Source organism: Erpetoichthys calabaricus, chromosome 10 (assembly GCF_900747795.2).
Source record: "Erpetoichthys calabaricus chromosome 10, fErpCal1.3, whole genome shotgun sequence".
Taxonomy (NCBI): Eukaryota; Metazoa; Chordata; class Cladistia; order Polypteriformes; family Polypteridae; genus Erpetoichthys; species Erpetoichthys calabaricus.
In genome coordinates, this window is record NC_041403.2 from 163,186,443 (window position 1) to 163,210,172 (window position 23,730).

Genomic DNA, 23,730 nt, shown 5'->3' on the forward strand with positions numbered 1-23,730 from the left:
TAGTGCACTATGCTCAGTCTACATTCTAATTTTTGGGGGACAGAAGGAAAAGAACAAGCTTTTAGGAATATTGCATTTTGTTTACACTTTTTTGTGTACTTTTGAGGCCCATGGAGAGTGAGAGGAAGAGAAAGTGAAACAGTTTTCAAAATAGTGCAGCAGACATTTATAATAGTACACATTTTTGCCACTTAAAGTAATATTTAAAATTTAATGATGAAAGCACTACAGTTTTGTCATTGTGATATGTAAAAATATATATATATATGTTTTGGTTTTTAGTTGTCATTTGGGTGGCATGGGGTTGTAGTGATAGCACTGCTGCCTTGCAGTAAGGAGACCAAGGTTTGCCGTCCCTGTGTCCTTCTCTGTGTGGAGTTTGCATGTTCTCCCTGTGTCTGAAGGGGTTTCCTCTGGATGCCCCCTTTTCCTCCCACAGTCCAAAGACATGCAGGTTGGCCCTAAATTGACATATGTGTGTGTGTGTGTGTGTTTACCCCTGCAATGAACCATGTGCTAGGTGGGATTGTTTCTAGTACCCCACCCACCCCGAGTCTGTTCAGATTAAAAAATTATATGATATATGTTAGTGGTCATTGACTGTACAAATTTTAATTAAATCGTTTTTTAAAATAGTATTAGATGCAATCATATTTTTTTTTTTTTTTTTAAGGAAGAGGATGAACCCTGTAATTTTCTAGCTGTACCAGGAGCATCCACATCTGAATATATTCCGTCCTGGTCCCTTTCTCCTACTTCTAGCACCTCTCAGTCAGACCAGTGTGAAACCTCATCCCAGCTCGAGTCTCCCGAGTGCTGTAAGGCTCTTTTGCATGAGGAGGGGCCTAAAACAAGACTTTTACGCAGCAGGAGAAAGACTCTTCTAGTAGACGATTGGTCCTCTGCCCAGAGTGTTGAGGTGGTCACGAAAAAAAACTGTACTGATGCACAGGGACGTCGATTTTACAAAAAGCATTACTGCATGTTTTGTGAAAAGGGATTTAAAAAGATTGCTCGCCATTTGGAACAGATGCATTCAAATGAACCTGAAGTGGCAAAGGCAGTCAGCCACAAGAAAGGCTCAAAGGAAAGAGCAATTTTATTACAGGAACTACGTAACAAAGGGGATTTCTCTCACAATGCTGCTGTATTAGAAAAAGGTGTTGGACAGCTAATTACACAAAGGCAACCAGTTAAGCAGCTGGCCCCAGAGGATTATCTGCCCTGTCAGTACTGCCTAGCATTGTATATGAAAAATGATCTTTGGCGCCATCAAAAACGTTGCTCTTTAAAGACAAAAAGGAGCAACATTGGAAGGGGCGGCCGCATCCAAGCTGAAGCAGCACTCCTTTTACCGGCTCCTGTATCTTCAGTTGGTGAAGGTGTTCAGAAGCTGCTTCGTAAAATGCCAGAGGACAAGATAACGTTGGAGGTCCAAAATGACCCTCTTATTTTACATTTTGGGGATCGATTGTTTTTGCAGGCAGGAAATCCCGTAGAAAAGCAGAGGGTATCTGACATCTGTGCTAAGATGAGGGAGTTAGCAAAGTTAAAAATGGAATCGCAAAAACTCGACCATAGTATAAGCTCTTTAAGAGATTTAGTGGACTCTTCTCGATTAGATGTGTTGGCCAGTGCAGCAAGAAATGCTACAGGCTTTGAACAGCACATGCAAAAATATTCAAGCCCTTCAGCAGCTCTCAAACTGGGATTGTCCTTAAGCAAGGCAGCAGTCATTCTAGAAGGGGATGCTATTCGAAGTGGTGATGAGAGTCTTCGAAAGAAAGTGGAAAGATTTAAGGTGGCAATGAAGAATGAGTGGGCATTCCAGGTGTCTACCTTTCCTGAAAGGTAAGTCCCAGTTTTAAATCTTCTAGTAAAAGTATTATCAATAATAATTTTTAAAACCTCAAAACCCTATTAGTCTATCACGTTCTACAACTTCAGTATGGTAAACTGACATGATTGAAAATGTTGTACAGAAAGTCGCCCCATTGTTGTAAATATGTTTTTAATAACTTATAGTGCAGATAGAGAGGAGCTGTTAGGTGCATGCGCTGATACAACGCATTGCCGCACCCACCACATGACAAACCAGCTCAGGATCCCAGATTGGGACCTGAGTGTAGCCTCAGCACCACACAAATTCAAATGGAATGGAACCAGTGTGAGGTTTTTTTGCAGTGCCTGGAGTGCCAATTAAGTTTTCCCTGCAGGTTGGAGGGCCTACTTGCAGGGCTGGATGCAGATTAATGTCATACCCAGGACGGAGCAATTGCAGGTTAAGGGCCTTGCTCAAGGGCCCAATGAAACAGAGTCACTTTTGGCGTTTAGGGGATTCGAACCGACAACCTTCCAATTGCCAGTGCAAATCCCTAGCCTTAGAGCCACCACTAGTGCAGATGGTATGTCACAAATATTTGTAGTAATAAAAATGCATTGCTACAAATGTTTGTGATGTGTCATCTGTTGGAGTGAAAAACGCAATACATTTTATTTCTAGAAAAGTTTGATATTCCATCTATTGGAGTGACAGAGACACAACAACTGGACAGATACAACGACAGACAGACACTTATCCTTTTATTATGACGAATACTGTCTGCCTGTGTGTGGGGGTGTGTGTGTGTACACATGCACTAGCCAAAGAACCTGGCATTGCATTTTGATTGACCGCTTTGTCATTGCTGGCTAAATGCAAGTGTCTCATCCATCATCTACACTAGCTCTCTGATAACTATCAGTTTTTCTACTCTCACGAGTCGGGCATTGGTTCTTTTTTCTGTATGAGTATATTCCATAATTCCTTGATGACCTGTAACCAATAATGCTACTCCTTTGTATTTTCTTGTTCGCTGTGGTTTCATGACTCAGTGTCTAATTCCACCATAATAAACTGGACAGCTTGTCGAGTCATTGATATGCTAAGAGATTTCTTTTTTGTGCATTATTACTGCAAAAGGGTTATCAACAAAGTATTAATGTGTAGGGCTTGAACACTTACGCAAACACTAACTTTGGAGTAGTTCATCTGCAGTTCAATATCTACAGAAAATGGTATGTTTTGATTTTGGAAATGCACTGTTACAGCATAAGAGTGCATATTAAAAATACTGACTGGATAAATATGTGGACAAATCTTTTGTCATGCAGAAAGTTAGGATGACTTTCAATGGCCTTGAATACTTTTGCACACTACTGTATGACCTTATACAATGAAATAGCATGTCTTTTAAACTTTTCGTGGAGTATATGTACGTATGAGAGCTTTCATCATTACCCACAAACCATTTTATTTTAGTTGTTTCCTTAATGATGGAGCAATTGAATGTCCTCATTATGCATTTCTAAATGTTAGTGTTTGAGTTGTTGGAGGAGGAAAAAAAAAACAGCCATTAGCCCTACTGTCTCACAGCTTCCTGGACCTGGGCTCTTTTTGGCTTCTCCACCTGTTCAACTTTTGTAGGTTTTTCTCCAGGTATGGTAAATATTTTGCAAATTGCCTGAGTCGGTTCTCATAAGGTTACTCTTGTTGTCCTCCTACTTCCTTAAAGACATGAAGATTAGGTTAACTGGTTTGTCGCAGTGGTGTGTGTGTGTGCTGAGTGATGGACTGGTACCAGGTTCAGAGTTGGTGTTGAGATTCTGGTTATGGTCAACCTTGACCTTCAGCTAGATTAAGTGAATTTAAGAATGAATTTATGTATGTACATTTGTTTAATGTGGTGAATCTACTTTGGCTGGATGATGCTTCTTCTTTCAGTTGTTCCCGTTAGGGGTCACCACAGCGGATCATCTTCTTTCACATCTTTCTGTCCTCTGCATCTTGTTCTGTTACACCCATCACGTGCATGTCCTCTCTCGCCACATCCATAAACCTCCTCTTAAGCCATCCTCTTCTCCTCTTGCCTGGCAGCTCTATCCTTAGCACCCTTCTCTCAATATACCCAGCATCTCTCCTCTGCACATGACCAAACCAATGCAATCTCGCCTCTCTGACTTTGTCTTCCAACCATCCAACCTGAGCTGACTCTCTAATGTCCTCATTTCTAATCCCATCCCTCCTCGTTACACCCAATGCAAATCTTAACATCTTTAACTCTGCTACCTCCAGCTCTGTCTCCTGCTTTCTGGTCAGTGCCACCGTCTTAACCCATATAACATAGCTGGTCTCACTAATGTCCTGTAGACCTTCCCTTTCACAAATTGCTGTTAACCAGTGTGTCACAAATCACTCCTGACACTCTTCTCCACCCATTCCACCCTGCCTGCACTCTTTTTTTTATTTCTCTTCCACACTCCCCATTACTCTGTACTGTTGATCTCAAGTATTTAAACTCATCCACCTTCATCAACTCTGCTCCCTGCATCCTCACCATTGCACGGACCTCCTTGTCATTTACACACATGTATTCTGTCTTGTTCCTACTGACCTTCATTCCTCTCCTCTCCAGAGCATATCTCCACCTCTCCAGGGTCTGCTCAACCTGCTCCCTACAATTGCTACAGATCATAATGTCATCAGCAAACATCATAGTCCACGGGAACTCCTGTCTAATCTTGTCTGTCAACCTGTCCATCACCAATGCAAATAAGAAAGGGCTCAGAGCCGATCCCTGATGTAATCCCAAGAAAGGGCTCAGAGCCGATCCCTGATGTAATCCCAAGAAAGGGCTCGGAGCCGATCCCTGATGTAATCCCATGTTAGCATGAAATTCTTTTTCACCATGACCTAGTAATTGAAACATATAGATGTGTGTCTGTCAGGACATGTGTCAAAAATGCAGTTTCATTTTATTATCACGAAGCTAAAGTTTTTGCAAGTTATACATAATAGAACATTCTGGGTGTTTTTACGCATTCTTACCATGTTAGTCTCCTTATTGGTTATTTATTCTTTGATATTTTCTTTAATCAGCAGTTCTATGACCTTTCGTTATGGCAAGAAGTGGAACAAACCTCATTTATTACCCCTGTTAGAGGACCTGTTGCTTCTTCAGACCCAGCTGAGAGAGAAAGAGGAGATTTCTATGGTAGACATGGAACAAAATCCAAGCGCAGAATCCTGGAGGTCTTTGTGCCAAGCCACTCTAATCCAAGTAATTTTATTTAATCGAAGACGCGACTGTGAGGTGTCTAAAATGCTCATCCAAGCTTATTCCAAGAGACAAAGATTCCCTAGCAATGAGGAAATGGAAAGCAATTTTGCAGATTTTGAACGGTACATGTGGAACAGCCTGGCAAGAGTGGAAATTCTTGGCAAAAGAGGCAGATATGTGCCTTTGTTATTAACCCCAAGGATGGAGATGTGTATGAGCCTTCTTTTAAGGACTCGAGAGTGCGTTGGAATTGATGAGGATAACCCATATGTATTTGCTCGACCTAACCAACACTCCACGAAGCCACTGAGAGGTGGGGACCTGCTTAGGTTTTTAGCCAAAACATGTGGTGCCAGACACCCAGAGCATTTAACGTCCACTCGCCTGCGGAGACAAATCGCAACCCTTTCACAGTTGTTATGTGTGGAGAGTTTAGATATTGAACGTTTGGCCACGTTTTTAGGACACAGTGTGAAAATCCACTTGGAGTATTTACAACTTCCACGGAACACAACTCTGTTGGCAAAAGTAGCAAGAGTGCTTCTAGCTGGTGAAAAGGATGGACTTTTATTTAAAGGAATGACACTAGACCAAATTTGTTTGGAACTCGATGGTAAGTTGTTTTTAGTTAAATCTGTGCAAGAGTTGTCTCGCCTACCCAACTAAGAACCTTAGTATAATCCCATCCGACATATTCCACTCCAATCTGCAAAATGTTCTTCCTCTAGAATTATGTAATACCTGCTGTCATACTTGCTAGTCAGTTTTAAAGACCGACACAGCAGCTGAACTGATTAAGTTTGGAAAGTAGAAGAGTAGTGATAAGGATCCATTTTGGATTTAAGAAATGAGAATATTTTTCTGTGTAATCTTTTTTTATAATTTTTGTCCTTTTACTTTAAATGAATAATTAACTAAATATAGGTAGCCTTTTTTTAAGCTCGAGAAATCTGTATAGGTGGGAGTCGACCAATTTTGATATTGTTTAAGTCAAAATGATTATATTGGCAGAGGTTTGGTGCCTGTTTGTAAAACAATGGGAAAAAAAAAAAATTACCCAAACCATAAATTCTGCGTTCATTTACCCCATAGACGTTTTTAGGATTAAACAAATTCTGACGAGTGTCGGTAGACTTTGTGCCCATAGGAATGAAGTTTCCCAAACTATTCTATAACATTTCAGTAATTTATTTTCCACTCTGGTGCTGATCTTTCTGATTATAAAATAGGTCAATACAATAGCAATTGACGAGAAGAATTCATAATTTCAGAATTACGGTATTTGAGGGTTCCACTAGAGAGCCTCTTTCTCTTACACAATTTGGATCAACAACTAATCAGCACAGTGTCCTCTCATAACAGGCTTAAGTTTCGAGTTTGGTATTTTTCTGTCCAGCCGTTTTTAGCTCTAGAGATAGATAGATAGATACTTTATTAATCCCAATGGGAAATTCACATTCTTCAGCAGCAGCTTACTGATACAATAAATAATATTAAATTAAAGAATGATAATAATGCAGGTGAAAAACAGACAATATAAAATAAAGTAATAGGAGTGATCAATAAATAAAAATAGAAAAATAAAAGTAGAAAAGTACATTAGACGGTCCTCAAGAAACTATGACAAACGGACAGACACATACCCATCATCGAGATATCGATGTTTTCAGTATAGAGGGAACCTAAAACGTTGAGATCTGTCGAAAACCGGAGATTTAAATTTTTGACGAATCTGAAGCTTTCGCTCTTCCCCCATAAACAATAGGTTATGGTGGGGGAGGGCACAAAACCAAAAATAGTTAATTTTTTTATTTTTGTTCTAACAAGAGAATATACCAGGAAAGAAAAAGTGTCCTGCTTTACTGTGATCAAAGTGTATATTGTTTATTGGCAATCTAACCTAAAAATACAAAAAGAAATTTTCAGTTTATATCAAGTAGGTTACGTAAACTTTTTTTTATTCACTCCAAAGAGAGGTTTAATTGTTTTTTTATATTTTGTAACAAAGAGCCTTAATATGGGGAAAAGATATTTAACACAACACTTCACTTTCCATTTCTTTTTCCTGCCACAGATTGAGACGGTAACATGCTGAGCTAAAAATTGTGTTAATTGATATTTTTCCACTATAGGCAATGCAATTCAGAAGATATACTGCGTATTTCCTGGCCTGATCCCTTTTCACACAGTCCATCCACCGTCTCTGTGGTCATTCTGTTCTCTTCCATAGTCCTGTGTTTTCTCCTCACGTTGTATACCTCTCTTCTCATTACATGTCATACCACTTGAACTTCCTTTTTTTTCTATTTTCTTATAGATTTCCCATACTTTGACTAATTATACCTCTGATTATAACAGATCTTAGCATGGTTTGTTATTCCACAAATCCATCTCAACATCTGCATTTCTGTAGCATTCATTTTCCTTTCATGCACCTTTTTAACAGCCCAGGTTTCTGATCTGTGCAACAATACCGGTCCGACCCTTCATTCTTGCACAAATTCTTCAGTCACATAACCCTACCAATTCCTTTTTCCATTTTTTTTCTACCTAGTTAATTCTGTGTTTTTTTTCCCTGAATCTAGCTCTCCGTCCTCTTTTCATTGATCTGTAATATTTGATGTTTTCTACCATTTTAAACCCTTCTCCTTAGAGGTCAGCTTCTCCATCTTACTCTTATCCTTTAAATATTAGATATTTCTTCTACTAATCCTAATGCCTCTATCCTCCATAGCTTTTCTCCACTCATGCAGTTTCCTTACTGCAGTTTTCTTAGAGTTTCCACATTGCACGATGTCAAACACAAACAGCATGCACCATAGGGCTTGGTTTATTATTCCAGTAGCAGTATTGTCCATAGAGAGGTTAGGAGCATGTGCTGATAGCGCATTGCCATACCCACCAGACAATGAACCATCTGGATTGTTACCTAAAGTAAAAAGATACAGGCTTAATGATGATCCTTGATGTAACCCAAACTGAGCTGCAAAAGTGTTACTCATACACCACTCGTGTGTAGGCACCCTCATACATATCCTTAACTGTCCTTGTATACTTCTCTGGTATTCCCTTCTTTCCCATATATCCCCACATTTCTTGCTGCAACACTCTTATCATATGCCTTCTTTGAATCTATAAATACCATGTGCAGTCCTTATCTTTTTTTTCCCCTTTATTTTCTCCTGTTATTTATTGATTTATTTTTCTACAGTCCTTTCTGAAAATTCGGGCAACTCTTCTGATGAAGAAGAGAAACCAGAGGAGACCAAGCCTGCGGCAGGAGCATCTCATGCCAGCCAGCCAAGAAGGCTGGCCAGTGAATTTCCACAAAAGAAAGGTTAGAGGTTTATAAAGTGATTTTCATAGATTTTAGCAATAATTGCAGCTTAAGTCAATGTTTACAAATGGGTATAGTTGTATTGTCAATTACAAACCATTACTAAGGAGCTCCAACAACCCAGTTTGGATTCTCAGTCAAGTTGTTGCCCATCGTGTGCAGGATCCTCCTGTTCACACTATATACGAGGGGGGACCCAAAAATAACCGGAAATATTTTTAAAACGTGTTTAATTTAATTTTCTGTGCAAACTACAATTAGTCTCCTTCAAAGTACTCTCCGTTGGCGGAAATACACTTATCTAACCGCTTGTTCCATTGTTCGAAACATTTTTTAAATTCGTCTGAAGTAATGCCCATTAATGCTCTGGTTGTTTCTTGTTTTACCTCTTCGACGTCAGCAAAACGCCTTCCTTTCAAGTCTTTTTTCATCCGAGGGAACAAAAAGAAATCACACGGAGCTAAATCCGGTGAGTAGGGTGGGTGGTTCAGGGTTGTCATACCGTTTCAATAACAATAGTTTCTGCAACACTTTTTTCAAGAAGAAAACAAAATTTCACAGCCGCGCGTTGCTCACGATAATTGGCCATCGTAAAAAAACGACGCTTGCACAAAACTACTTTTACAAAAAAATTCACTGAACACAAGCACAACCTTCCAGACTGATGGCATTTGGCAGACTGACTTGTGAGGAGTGTAACTAGATCGCCCTAGCGGCCCAACCAACGTACTACAAGTACCAGCCTAACAACAACAAAATTCCGGTTATTTTTGGGTTCCCCCTCGTATATCTTTTTCTTTACACCCTGATTCCTTTTATGTTTAAGTGACTTGTACATTCACCTATTAAAAGTTACTTCCATCGACCCAGTAAGAGTGACGGTGGTTACTGCCTTGTATACAAACCTGTCAGAACAGGGGCCGACTTGACATGACCCTGTAAATGAGTAAGTGGCTGCATAAAGTGAAAGAACAGAGTGAATGGGTACATAGGGCTTGGCACAATAGTGCATGGTTTGGCACATATGCTGTTGCCTTACAGCTCCCAGGATCTAGATTGAATTCCTGACCTGACCATTGCCAGTGTGGAGCCTGTGAGGTTCCTCTGTGCAATCCCTTTCACTCTTGCCTTCAAACGATGTGTGTATATAAGGTGAATCTGCAACTTGGAAGTACTGTATGTGTGAGGGAGAGAGAGAGGGCCTGTCATGACCTACCATCTCATTTGGGTTTGATTCCTGCCTTACACCTGCTGGATAGATAAGCTTTCACTGCCCGACAATGGAAAAGTTATTTCAGAAGGCATTCATATATACATTTTTTTAATTTAAAACATGAAAAAACAGCATGTTCTCAACATGTTTTGTGTTTTAGAATGTGTTTACAAATTAATGTGCTTCATTAGTGCAGAGCTCTTTTTTAAAATGTAGGCTTTAACATGTTTAGATATTTTAAATCTTTGACTTTTACCAAATCTTCTGACAATCTTACAGTATGTAAAGGGTAGTCTCAGCCCACAACTCAGAAAGTTTTAACTTGCTTTGAATTATGTCATGTCATTTTTAAACACACTTAAATCCAGACCCATGGTCGAGCAAGGAGGTTAAACAAATCCTAGACAGGGTGCCAGTCCATTGCAGGGCAAACACACACACACACACAGGCTTCATCAAATCACCAAACCTGCATGTCTTTGGACTGTGGGAGAAAACTGGAGCACCAGGAGTAAAGCCCATGTAGACACGAGAGAACATGCAGACTCCACAGAGGGAGGACCTGTGATGTGAACCCTGGTTTACTTACTGAGTCCGCAAACTCTTAAGGAATACCCCACCCAAAAAGCCTTTAAGATCTTGTTACATAAGAGTAAATGAGTAATAGATACAGTTTTGCAGTACCTAAGGTTTTACTGATCTTTTACAATAATGTTGGTTTGGCCATTAAAATCAAATATAATTAAACATATAAAACCATAAAATGTACAAGTTTAATGTCTGAAAAGTACACCTCTGTAACATTTGAAAGTGATTTAAATTGTTAAGCTGCTTTTTTTCTAAATGTACTTCAAATAGATAATACTTTGCAAACTGCATAATTATGTTGAATTTCATTCTTCTGACAAGACTTTGCAGTTGAAAGGCTAATTTAAGAAAAATCTAGTTAAGAAATGTGAATGCCTGCAATTTAGCCAAGCTTCTTAAGTGTATCGGCTAAAAGGTATTATTCTTTTATGTGTCACTCAAATAACTGGATCATTCTTAATAAGAGCAACCATTGTAATAACTGGGCTCTGGAAATACAAATTAAAGTTTCTATTCCATGAATAACATTGTAAACTAAAGTTGGAATATAGGGAAATAAAGTTACCTGATGGGATGTTACTGTTGGTCACCATTGAGGATACATATTTGAAGTTGGACATCTGAATTTCCAGGTGCCTAGTCGGAGGTTTCAACTGGAACCACCCCCCTTAAGTCAGATTTCCAATTCGGAAATTCAGGGCTGGTCTGTTATATCCGAGTTTTGTCCTACTTTAGATCATGATGTCAAGCCAAAATGGCGACATACCACACAAACTTTAGTGACTGCTGTAGTATTATACTGTTTACCAGTAATGGCGCACTGCTGTAACGATAACGTGCAGTGAATACACTTGACTTGAGAATTCCTAGTTTTCATCCTCTTTCTCTGTATGTTTTATCATTCATTTGCTCAGAGGTTGATGCGCTTGCTGCTTCCTGAGAAGCTGTTCTTCTCTCCACCCTAGCGGCACGCTTCTTCTCTTCTTCTTATCGGCATCTTTTCACGTTAAAACTGATTAAGTCAGTGTTTGTGTTGCAATTACTTAGTACATTTTCTTTAATTTTTCACTTAAGCTGGCACTTAAGTCTTCAATCTGCCTCGAGAATGATTTAAGATATGAAGAGGTAGGGGAAGTGATGGCGAAGGTGGTAGAGAATGAGAACGGCGCCCGTACACATGCGCCGTACGGCCACCCTGCTGGCCGCAGCCAAGAGTTGATTCTACAAAAAAATTAATAAGAGGAATAACCTTGGAGGTCAATTATCACCCCGAAAGCGGATAGTAGACGTCGTGTAGTATATGTGTACCAAATTTCAGGTCAATAGTTTTGTGAGCTATAGGTGATTTAAAATCCTGGACAACCACGGTAACGTTTTGTATAAGAAGATTAGCACTTCTGTCTGTTGGTGTGTCGTACACACAGTACTATCCCACTTCTGTCTGTGGACTCGTTGCTACGGTGTTTGGATATCGCAAAACACAGCGTAATGCATTGTTATCAACAGGCGTTTATTCCAGTTGAGTTTTCCTGGATGCGTCCGTATTGGTTTTCCGAATGTTTTACTGGAAAGCGGTCATCTCAGGTGTGACATCATTCCCAGCTCTGACATCCATGGAACACCGCAATAAATGTAATGTAACTTAATTTGTCTGGTAACCTGGAAAGCAAGAGTTTTATTAAAAGACACAATCTAGAAGGAGTAACTAGTATATAATGTTTATATAACTTTTTATGCAGTAACAATTAGTATCAATACACTCTTGTTTTTTTGGTTAAATAAGCTGAAAAAGGGTCCTTGCTCCACAAAAAAGAAAAGTATATGCAAATTGTCTTTATTAGCTGATATGACCTATGAATGACAACTTCTATAAGTGCTTCATTCCACGATAATATTAATTACTTTTTATTATACTGTATGTCTATAAGTAAGCATTGATATCATCAACCCCAAGTTAAAAAAGGTGTACACACTAGAATTGATCCAGATTTTCAGTTATTTGCCCAAGGGCCCACATAAGCCACTCAAATAAATGATATAACTAATTATAATTTATTGTTTTAAATTTTGTTTTTTAATTTTATTCATTTTATTGTAATCATTCCATACAAATAGATCAATTTTTACAAAAATTATAATTGAAAACAAATCAACCCCAACTGCTGAGAAAGAGAGCATGGCCAACGGAGTAAAGCTTAAAGCTAGTAAAAATAAATAAATTGGCGGATGAAGATAAATGGAGAAGAAAAAGAAATGGGAAGAGAATCTACTTGTTTGAAATATTTACTCTAGAAACGGGCTTTTCTTCAAAATGTGCTCCTCCTTTATCTCTTATGGAAAGGTTTTTGAAATATCTCGCAAAACTAGGTCTCCAAGAAAAGAGAATATAGGAAATTCTGTGTCAGTTACAAATTCCTGCCATTTGAACTTGGCCAAAATAGTTCAAGTAGGATAATCCAATGGGGTGTTTATTTTATACAAGTGCATTCATCAATTGTGTTAAACAAATTGCCAAAACTGTTTATCCATTACATTTTCTTTTTATTTGCTGAATTTATTAAAAGTATATAACAGGGGTGGGCAGATTCAGTCCTAGAGGACTGCAGTGGCTGCAGGTTTTTGTTCCAACCCAGTTGCTTAATAAGAAGCCCTTACTGCTCCAGTAACACTTCTGCTACACTTTAGTTGTCTCCCTCGTTAAGATTTTGAACCCTTATTGCTTATTTTAGTCTTAAACAGCTGTAGTCTTGGTTTTTAATTGCTCCTAATTAGCAATAAGATGCAAATGACAAAAGAAACCAGCATTTCTCCATTTAGCTTGTTTCCATTTACACCCGTGTGTATTTATTGTGCACTTTTTGGTTTAATTAAATACTTGGAAGGAAAGTGAAGAGAGAAAAAAGTGAAGCACTGAGAATTACTCGTCTGTTTTAGACTTCAAATCATTTGGATGATATCCTTAGAAAGGAAAAAAGAATCTAGGATATGAGAATGACTTGACATGGCAGAGTTAAAGCACTAACAGGCCATGAAATTAAATAATTGACAAGGATTGTTTTTTAATTAAGCAACTGGGTTGGAACAAAAACCTGCAGCCACCGCGGCCCTCCAGGACTGAATCTGCCCACCTGTGGCATATAACATTCCTTACAATCAAGTCAAACTTAACAAAACTAACTTCATATCTTGGAGATGGGGGTTGATTTATTTTGAACTTTTTTCTTTTTGTAAAACTCGAGTTATGTGTATGGAGTGTTATTTGATTTTAAAAAGTTCAATACAATTAAAATATAAAATACAAAAACGAATATCCTATCAACCCTGCCCATGAGAAAGAGAGAAAGGCCAACAACCAGAGCAAAACTGTTAAGAGTAGTAAAGGGAGAAAGGAGTCTTTTTTTCCCCCCACTTTAAATGCTTATTCTAAAATATTATTGATTAGGTCCTGCCAGGTTTTAAAAAAGTTTTGAACAGATCCTCTAAGTGAGAATTTGATTTTTTTGAATTTCAAATAGTATATAACATCAGATACCCACTGACTTAAGAGGTGGGTTAAGATTCTTCAAGTCTATGTGCTAACACTGAAGTGAAGGCAATTGCAGTTTGTTTGTCCTTCTCCACTTTAAGCCCATCTGGGAGCCCACCAAACACAGCTGTTAATGGGTTTGGAGGGATTGTGACACCAAGGCTGCCTGACAGGCATTTAAAAATTTTCATCCAAAATGATGTTAATTTGGCGCAGGCCTAAAACATGAGTCCTAGTGAGGCTGGAGCTCGATTGCAACATTCACAGGTTGGATCTTGTTTGAAATTATCCAAGATGTTTCCAGGACGAGACAGATGTGCTCAATAAAAGATTTTAAGTTGAATTATTGAATGTTTTCCACATATGAAGCTCAAGTGAATTCCGTGCATAGCTGCCTTCCACTCTGTTTCTGACATGTTGAGTAAGAGATCCTTTTCCCACTGCACTCTGGGATCTTTAAGTGGAAAGGACTTTAAAATATATATATATATATTTTAATGTTTTTTTTTTTTTTAATCCATTACATTTTTCATTCAGGATGATTTTTCAATCTTGTCTTCCTAGGTAAGAAGTGTGTTCAGAAACGACCCTGGTCTCTAGCAGAAAAGCGGGATGTGGAGCAGCATCTCGAGAAGCATATCCGACTCCTTCAGGTCCCAGCCAAGGCCGACTGCGAGCGCTGCTTATCCGGCTCACCGCTTCTTCGATCAAACGGTCGTGACTGGAAGGCAGTCAAGTTCTACGTCCATAACCGCATCCAGCTGATCAAAAGACACATGAAGAAAGGCAAAAATGTAGAATGACCACCAAAGGAAAGTGAGATGCACAGAAATCACAGAGGCCAACTTGTTTGATAGTTTACCTTTATCACTAAGCACATTTTCTGAAGTTTTTGATTTCTTGGTATCAATGAGGTGTGTTATTAGCTGTGTTCAAGCACAATGTACATTCGGACAGTTCATCTGAACATTTTCGTCTTGTACCTGCACTCTCTAAGTATTCCTTTTTCAGGTTTTTGTTTCAAGATTTTTTTTTCTTCTATTGCCTTAACATGTATTCATTTACTAGATCCTTAACTAGATGTGTTTAATATTAATGTAACATTAGTTTGTAAAGTTCCCATTGCACAATTCCTTTGAAATACTGGGCTTCCTGTACTGATGCTTATTTTAACCAATCTCAATCCGTTCAACCTTTCTTCATAACAAAGTCTTCTTCAACATATCCATTTCAGAACCTCAATATTTATTTCAGTTGGTCAGTACACAGATACTTAATAAGTTATTGCAGGCTTCTGCAGTTCTTAATTCTGTTTGCATTCACAAAAAATGGGCTCTATTAGCCTTGACAGACAATGAGGTGTTTTTCAATTTAGTTTATTTACCAGTGTGTTCCCTACTCACTTTACCTGAGGAATTCAGTTTTGTTCATTTAATGAGTGTTTTTCAGTTTTGGTAGCTGCTTTTTGAATTATTTTTCAAAGTAAAAAGTACAGTTTAAACTCTTTCATAGACTTTTTTTTCCATTGCACTGTGCAAATAAATACGTTCTCATCAATTGCAGATCTCGGTTCAATAAGGAATACCACAGTGTCAAAAACATTTATTATGAAAAGAAAAAGTTGTGGGTCATGTGGAGTGTAATGTAAACTTTTTTTTTTTTTTTTTTTTGAAACCATTAAAAGTGAATATGTTACGGCCAAAGTGGGAAGTGTCTGGCCAAATCGGGAAATGGCCATTGTCGCTGTAAATTGACCAGCCAATGTCCGATCTTTTCCTCGATTTTGGGATTTGGCAAGCCAGTTTGTGAAATGGCATGGGGGTGATTGGCCAAAGTCGGAAGAAAAAAGGCATGAGCAGCAATTTGTTGTACACTTAGCAGTGCAACTGCATCGAGAGCAGCCTTGGCCGCCGGTCAGTGATTGGGAAGACGCGACGGTTCGTAGTGATTTTTCTTCTGTGCCTACGGATTCCAGTGTGAGCAGTTTCTCGTGCAGAATGGAAAACTCTCTTCTGAATCTGCATCTGAAATTTTTTGAAATCACCTTGAGCGGAAAGTCTCACATCAGCACATCGAATTTTGGCCAGGGATTTCTCACCACTTCACGAAATGGCCAGCCAAAGTAGCATATACACCGGGCATTTCTAGTAATTCGGACTTTGGCCACAGCTCTCTGCCAAAATGCGAAATGGCTGGCCAATTCAGGAACTGGTAGAACAAATACATATAAAAAGCTTTATTAATGCAACAATTGAAAATATGACGCAACATTCAACTCTATTTCCCATTGAGGTCAAAATAATTAATGATTATTATTAATTTACACTTTATTTAATAAATATTAATAATAATTTAAAGGCCCATATAGTCCTACTCTCCACCACACCATTTGGTAATCATTCTATGTGTCTGTGGTTCTTGATGTGATGAAAAACTTCCTAACATTTCTGCAATGTCTGCCCTTAACAGGTTTCCAACTATGTTCCTGTGTTCTTGTTTAATGAATTTATTTTAAAATAACAACTGAGATCCACTGTACTAATTCCTGAGTTGGCACACAAGGAGGGTTTTCTGAATTCCTTGACGTTTAGGACAATTTTTGCTTACTTATTTTTTTGTGTACACCTAATAAAGCATACAATAGTAGAGCTGAGTATCATAAGAAGTTAACTTTTATCTATTTTAGAAATTCCATTTACGCCAAGATGACTGTGAACTTAACAGTTTAATGGCAGCTTTAGACCAAAGCAAGACTCTCCCCTTTTGAGACGCCGGTCGACCATAGGTTACTCTGAGACATAATCGCTCTTGGCAATTATAGTCCAGTCTGCTTTATTTAAAGTAAACCGTGTACATTAATTCATACTGCTACAGACCATGGATGTTGTTAACTCCATGTTTAAAGACACACGTTTGAGCTCCCACTAAAGATGTGGAAGCTGCTTAATCTTAAAAGCATTTCATAAAAGTTAAAACACAAGTGAAAATCCGGGATTTTACTTGAACACTTCTCTTGGGGAGCAACATTTATTTTATAGGAATAGCTGGTTAGCCACACTGCAGCTGAAGAGCAACATGGTGGAGAGCTGTTGCAAAAGAACTGGATTTTAAACTTTGTATTAGCATTTATTAATTCTTAATTAAGTAAATATATATTTTGATTGATTATAGAGAATGTGTTTACAAGATGAATCCACCCAGGACACAGTGAATACCTGATGAGCAGCAGCAGTATGAATATGTTTAATCAATCGATAGTAATCCACATTATTGCAAAGAAATGATTTATTATTGCCATTGTGATCTTTGGGTTCTTATCGTAAAAGAACCAAAACTAAAATGCAGTTAATTAGGAATTTTTTGTGAAGCTGAACACTATGAATCAAAAGTGAAAATGAAGTGTTTGGTAAACCTCTTTTCACTAGTGTAAGCATTTAACTTAAAAATGATTCGACAGATATAAGAGGGTGGGGGTCATGCAGAGAAATAAATAGAAACATTTGTTATTGAGCTGTGTTAAAAAAATTGAAACACTTTTTTTTGCCCTTTTTATAGGCGTTTGTTGAGTGCATATCACTTAACTTATTGTCTTAAACTCACTCTATTTTTCACAAATTATTTTTCTCATGGTGTGCTTCACAGTTACTCGTAAACATTTATGCTGATATACCTGAATGAAATGATCACTTTCAGATCTTCAAGGTTAATATTCCACACCCATAATAAATCTTATTATATTGTTGTATAAGCCCACTCTATTAACTCACTATGGACTGCAGAATGAATCGACAGGGTCGTTGGTACTTTTCCCCTTCCCACTGCTCCTCTTCAGAATTTCACCCAGCAAGAGTTTTAAATAGTTAAATCATTATCACCACATCCCTTTGAGTCCATTTTGACACATCAGAGTCTAAATAGAATGTTTTAATTTGGCTAGGTTTTGCTGATCACGTTTTTATTGGGGGGGGAGATGTCACAGTGGTTACCATCCTGGGTTCAAATCTTAACACCAGTCATTGTGTACTTCGACTTTGTATGTTCTCCTCCTTCTCTGTGTGAGTTTTCCTTCTATTTCCTCAAGACCAGTGTGTTTTATTTCAATTGGCCTTTTCTGAGTGTGTGTGCTTCAAAGGGCAATAAACTAGTGCCCTGACCAGGACTGGTTCCTGCCTTGAGCCTGTGTTCTTGGAATTAGTCTGGCCAGGCCAGACGCGATTGTCAAATGGAAATGCACATCTAGCGACAACCCGTTACAAGTTTTGTAGTGAATAGTATAGAAATCCACAGCAGCAAAAGCTATGTCCACAGGGCTTTCTCCTAAAACACCCGCCACCAATCCCTTCAGTCCGTGCACTTTAATACGCTGGGGTTTCAGGGAGAGAGGAAATGTCACAGAACAAAAGACCTGACACTGGGAGAAAATAAAAAGCTAAAATTGCTGTTCTCCATTTAGGAGCTTAATAGCACAAGGTAAAAATGAAGCTTAATGATTAATTTGCACATGGTAATGAGCACTGTGACAGTGGAGATGGACACGCATGTAGACCACTACAGCTCTACGCATTTTAAAAAGTTCTTCTCCCTGCTACGATTTTTTGTCCTTTTGACTGTTGCATCACGATGTGGCATAACAACAGTAAACAGAGTTTAGATCAGCATTATGGTCTATGAGTATACAACGTGTTAAGACTCTGCTGCAATATTCTGGCAGGGAATGTTGGGATTTCCAAATGGGTAGTAATGTTAACTTCCTTTAGTTGTTTGTTTAGACATGCAATCAGAAGATGGATACTGCGTAGCCTCATCTGTGCTTATAGTGGTGTTGTTAGCCAGATGTAATGATTTAGGTGTTTTGTGTACCAAAATCTTCATCTCCTGTAGCTCCTCATTATCAGCTCTCTTTTGATGGAGTGTGACACACTGTTTACTTCAAATGCATATTTTGCAGTTCACAGAACATAGCTGGCTATTCTTTCAAGCTTCCATCGACTCCTACACTATCACCGTAACTGAAGAACGGAGAATACACACACACCACCTGCAACAACATAGCGTTCACTTTCTACCACTAGTACATTGATGTCCTCGATTGCCAATGTATGATCTGAGTGTACAGAAAGGCTTTTCGTTTGCATCAGGTTCTGTTTATTTTTAACACATGCAATGTGCGGACTGCACACGCAACTCACTTTCACCTGTGGAATTGGGTTCTTTTTAGTAGACTTTTTCAGTTGTAGACAGTTAATCGTAATCGGAAGCTTGCTGTCTGTCGGACATCTCTGGTCTTTGCAGTTCAAAATCTCCGCCCTTACTTTGAGCACATGAGCCGTTGGATTGGTTTAGAAATCTGATACTCAGTCAGTGAGCCGTCTAATCCTTCCCACCCAGTTTTAAGCAGAATTCACTCATGGTTGTCTGATGTATACGCTATAAGTCTGGCTCAGCGGGACTATCCCTGATGCAACCTTTAATTGGATTAATTACGGTATGAGAGTGTTAATGTTAGTTTTCAGTTTGGAGTGCTTCTACTAACCATGCAGAATATGAGGACACAACATGCATAGCATCTGTTGTCTCACCTGATGTAAATATTGTTAATTAGGCCGTCAAGTCAAAATTTTTAGTAAACAAATAATAAGATGCATTCTTGAAAAAAATAAATGTTTTGATGATTTTTTTTTTGATGTCATCGTTAGTCCAATATTAAAGGATTTAGTTTTATTTAGTTGTAAAGTCTTCCACACTTTGTTTCCTGTTGGTACGAGTATTATCGCCATCTGATGCTGTTTTTAACGTGGCTAATTTACAGCAGGGGTCCTCTGTCACAGTCCTAGAAGGTTGCAGGTTTTCATTCCAACCAGGTTTCTAATTGGAAGCCAGTCCTTGTTAATAGTAAACTTGGTATTTAATTGTATGGCTTGTTAGCACTTTCATTCAGCCAAGGCAAATATTTATAATAATGACAATTCACTTCATTTGCCGTATACAATTAGGAGTTTGTCATTTGCAGAGACGCACAAAGAGGGAGAGAGAAGCTGGGGGTCAGAGCACAGGGTCGGCTGTTTGTAGCAATTGCAGGTTGTGGGCCTTGCTCAAGGGTCCAACAGAGTACCGTTCCTTCTGTGCACTGGTGGGATTCAAACCGGCACTCTTCCAGTCACCAGCGCAGAGAGCCACACCACTTTTCTTTGAGAGAATTGTCCGTGTTTTTTGAACCGTAACGGATTTGCACTTTTTGGTCCGTTTATTTCTTAAACACATTATTAACACAGATATGTCTTGATGCGTATTCACAGGTTTATATGGGACCAAGTTAACTGATTGACACTTCTAGTGATGCACCGATGTGAAAGTGTATGGCCGATATGCCGATTCTTTGTGAAAAGTGAGAGATCGCGAATACAAGCGGCTGAAATGAGTTTCCTCCGCAGGGTGTCTGGGCTCTCCCTTAAAGATAGGGTGAGAAGCTCAGTCATCCGGGAGGGGCTCAGAGTAGAGCCACTGCTCCTCCGCATCGAGAGGAGTCAGATGAGGTGGCTCGGGCATCTGATCAGGATGCCTCCTGGACGCCTCCCTGGTGAGGTGTTACGGGCACGTCCAACCGGGAGGAGGCCCCGGGGAAGACCCAGGACACGCTGGAGGGACTATGTCTCCCGGCTGGCCTGGGAACGCCTTGGGATTCCCCGAGAAGAGCTAGAAGAAGTGGCCGGGGAGAGGGAAGTCTGGGCATCTCTGCTCAAGCTGCTGCCCCCGCGACCCGACCTCGGATAAGCGGGAGACAATGGATGGATGGATGGATGGATGGATGAAGTGAAAGTGTAATAAATGACATTCACAAAATATGAGAAATCAAAGTTCTTTTATTTTCTGATGTGAAAATGATCGCAACTCTGGGAGTACAATTAAACAAAGAGTCTATAATTTTGTAACTGCTGTCATTTTAATTCACTGGTCGGTCACTTTAATTTATTGAAGGCAACATTAACATTAGTTTAATAAACCATATGTACAGTCTCTGAGTTGTGTATTTTATAACTTAACTGTTCTCAGTTACACATTTCCAATAACTGTTTTATTTATGTCAGATTTTTGTGTTATTAACTATAACTGATTGTCAAGTGTGATGAATTCAGTTACGTACCGAGTAACACTTGGAGCTTTTGCACTGTCCGAGTTGAATTTTCTTCGGCTATCCAATGATTGCGTTGTTGACGGAGTTCCGCTCTCCTTGGCCATCACTGGAACTTAAGCCTTCTTGACTGAAGCAGATTTGCTTTTCAGAAATTCGAGTCCCTTAGTGTGCTTTGCCTCGAGGTGAGCCACCACCTCGGTTGTATTGTAGTTTTTACTTTTATTCCATCCTCAAGAGATTTCCGCAGAGCAGAATTTGCAAGTAGCCTTCACACCGCAGACATTTTGTTCTACACTCTTAAGTGTCATTGCTGTCGTGATCAAGGGAAATATTACTGCAAAAATGGAATAGTCGGCAATAAATATCGGGTTATTTCTAACAATCGGCTAATATTAGCATTTTTTGCCTAATCAGCCAGTACCAATAGATGGATGATACAATTGGTGAATCTCTAGATATTTTGTTTTGAACTGTTGGTTGGTAAAGAAAATAAAAATATGAAAACCTAAATGCTTTGGTTTAACCTCGAGCATCAATCGGGCTGTAAAAACAGTGCTAAAAGCATTAGTCCTGAGTGTCACTCGGGCAACGCTGCAGACGCATCTCGTATAAGACCCCAGGTTGTAAAAGTGCCGACAGTGTTAATGCCAAGCATTACCCGGGCAACAGTATAGGCATGTCTTGCATAAACATCCAGCCCGAGTGTTACCCGGGCAACATTGTAGACTTATCTTCTCCCATCCTCATAATGGCGTTACGTATGAAACGCCTGTCAATCAGCACCGTGAAATTAAGACGGTCAGTGAAACCGAAATTGTTTCTTGGAATCTGAAAGTGACACTAGGACACTTATTTTTATATCATGATTTTACTTTCTACTTTTTAGTGTTTTGCACGTTTTACAGTAAAAGGATGAGACCTAATAAAAATGTCATTTTTCAGTCCATAAAGTGCAAAGCTTTTTACAAAAATGTAATGCTAAAGAGGTTAAAACTAAAATAAGCAATTAATAGTTCTGATTTGTAATGAGTGAGATTAATTAAAGCCTAAAATGTATACAGTAATCCCTCCTCCATCGTGGGGGTTGCGTTCCAGAGCCACCTGTGAAATATAAAAATCCGCGAAGTAGAAAGCATATGTTTATATGGTTATTTTTATATATTTTAAGCCCTTATAAACTCTCCCACACTATTATAAACATTTCACGCACAATTATATAGCATAAACCCTTTGTATTCTCTTAGATATTAGGTAAGATTCGTTGAAATTATGTATGTAAACACAGTTTATATACAGTAAAACCTAAATATTATTTTAAAGATATCGAGCATCTCCAATATCACATATGTTACAGCCATTACGACAGACAGGTCACCAGCAATACATACGTACAATGCAAGAAAAATTGTATACAGTAAAATGTGTGTACAGTGACACTAAACTATGTACATGTAATAAGTACTGTACGTAAATAATTAATTATGGTTACTCACCAACAATGACACGACGACTTGTCCGATAACGATGAGTTTAATTTTACTGCACAACAAAGGATAGCGTTACAGCTCTTCTAAAGGAACCTCTTCGGGCGACTGTTTAGCACCGCCGTTGTTCTTCTTCCAGCACTCTTCAATCCAAATCCCTAAAGCAGATTCCATCCAGACTACCACCTTATCACGTCCACTTGCAACTCGTTTTGCGCCCTGGTTAAAGGACACTGCAGCCATAGATCTCATATGCTTTTCCTCCTTTTTAAATAAAAAGAATCGTGGACTCATTTATGCTGTAATGGTGTCCTGCAGCGGTGTAGCTGTTTCCTTCCTTCAACATATCCAAAACTTTTACCTTTTCTGCAATCATTTGCATCTTCTGTTGGCGCTTGGGCATGTTAATGCTGAATGAGTGAGATTAGACTTCCTGGTTAATGCAGCACTCCGTCGCTGAGCCAATCAGCAGCACACAGGAACTTAACCACGTGCTCTGATTGGGTAGCTTCTCAGCCATCCGCCAATAGCGTCCCTTGTTTGAATTCAAATGGGCAAATCAACTGAAGAAGCACACGTACTGTAGACCGCAGACATCCGCGAAGCAGTGAAAAATCCGCGATATATATTCACATATGCTTACATTTAAAATCCGCGATGGAGTGAAGCCGCGAAAGACGAAGTGCGATATAGCGAGGGATCACTGTATTGCTTTTGCAGGAAATAGAGGGTAATAAATAAGTAAATAAAGGGTACTAATTAAGAAACTGGTTGAAGCAAAAACCTGCAGCCACTGTGTGATCCCATGTAAGAGTGTAGAGAAGAAGCAAAAGATTCTGCAGAAGGTCCATCTTTATGTCCTGGTATTACAGTTCATGAGAATGCATTGACGTCTTCAGATTTGGAGAGCTGAAGTACAAATATCTGAATTGTGTGTGTTAGTTTCACTCCAGTATGTCGAGAGATTATGCTGAACCAAACGAAATGTTCATAGTATGCATGTGTCCACCTTGAATCCATGTGTTGTATTTTGCATCTGCTTGAATGAATGCACTGTAATACCCAGTTGGGCCAACTTCATTTTGTACTCGCTCTGAATAGCAAAATTCAAGATATTCTTAGTGCAGTTTTTCCATACAACTATTTCTGTTCTTAAAATGCATGTAGCTAGTGCCTGCTTTTACGCTTAAATGTTTGTCCCCCACGAGCACGGCACTAAACCACTGTCGCACTGTGCTTAGTTAAAGGAATTGTTCAGGGTAGCCACCACTTTCTGTTTCGCATCTGTGAACCTCAACAGAGTGTAATTGCAGAACGCAGTACCCATGCGGTCAGTCATGTAATGCCCCAA

General features: G+C 39.0%; 1 protein-coding gene across 2 annotated transcripts in view; it reads left to right on the plus strand.

Moving 5' to 3' along the window:
* Positions 1–20,777, plus strand: part of si:dkey-117m1.4 (uncharacterized) — a 28,634-nt gene extending 7,857 nt beyond the window's left edge. Inside the window, exons 6-9 of one of the 2 annotated variants that reach the window (XM_028812355.2) lie at positions 674–1,851; positions 4,919–5,712; positions 8,311–8,436; positions 14,328–20,777. In XM_028812355.2, the coding sequence (XP_028668188.1) occupies positions 674–1,851; positions 4,919–5,712; positions 8,311–8,436; positions 14,328–14,566 (2,337 nt within the window). In that variant the 3' untranslated portion in view covers positions 14,567–20,777. The remainder of the gene's footprint in view (positions 1–673; positions 1,852–4,918; positions 5,713–8,310; positions 8,437–14,327) is intronic. The other variant, XM_028812357.2, reaches the window with a different exon arrangement.
* Positions 20,778–23,730: the final 2,953 nt, after the last annotated feature.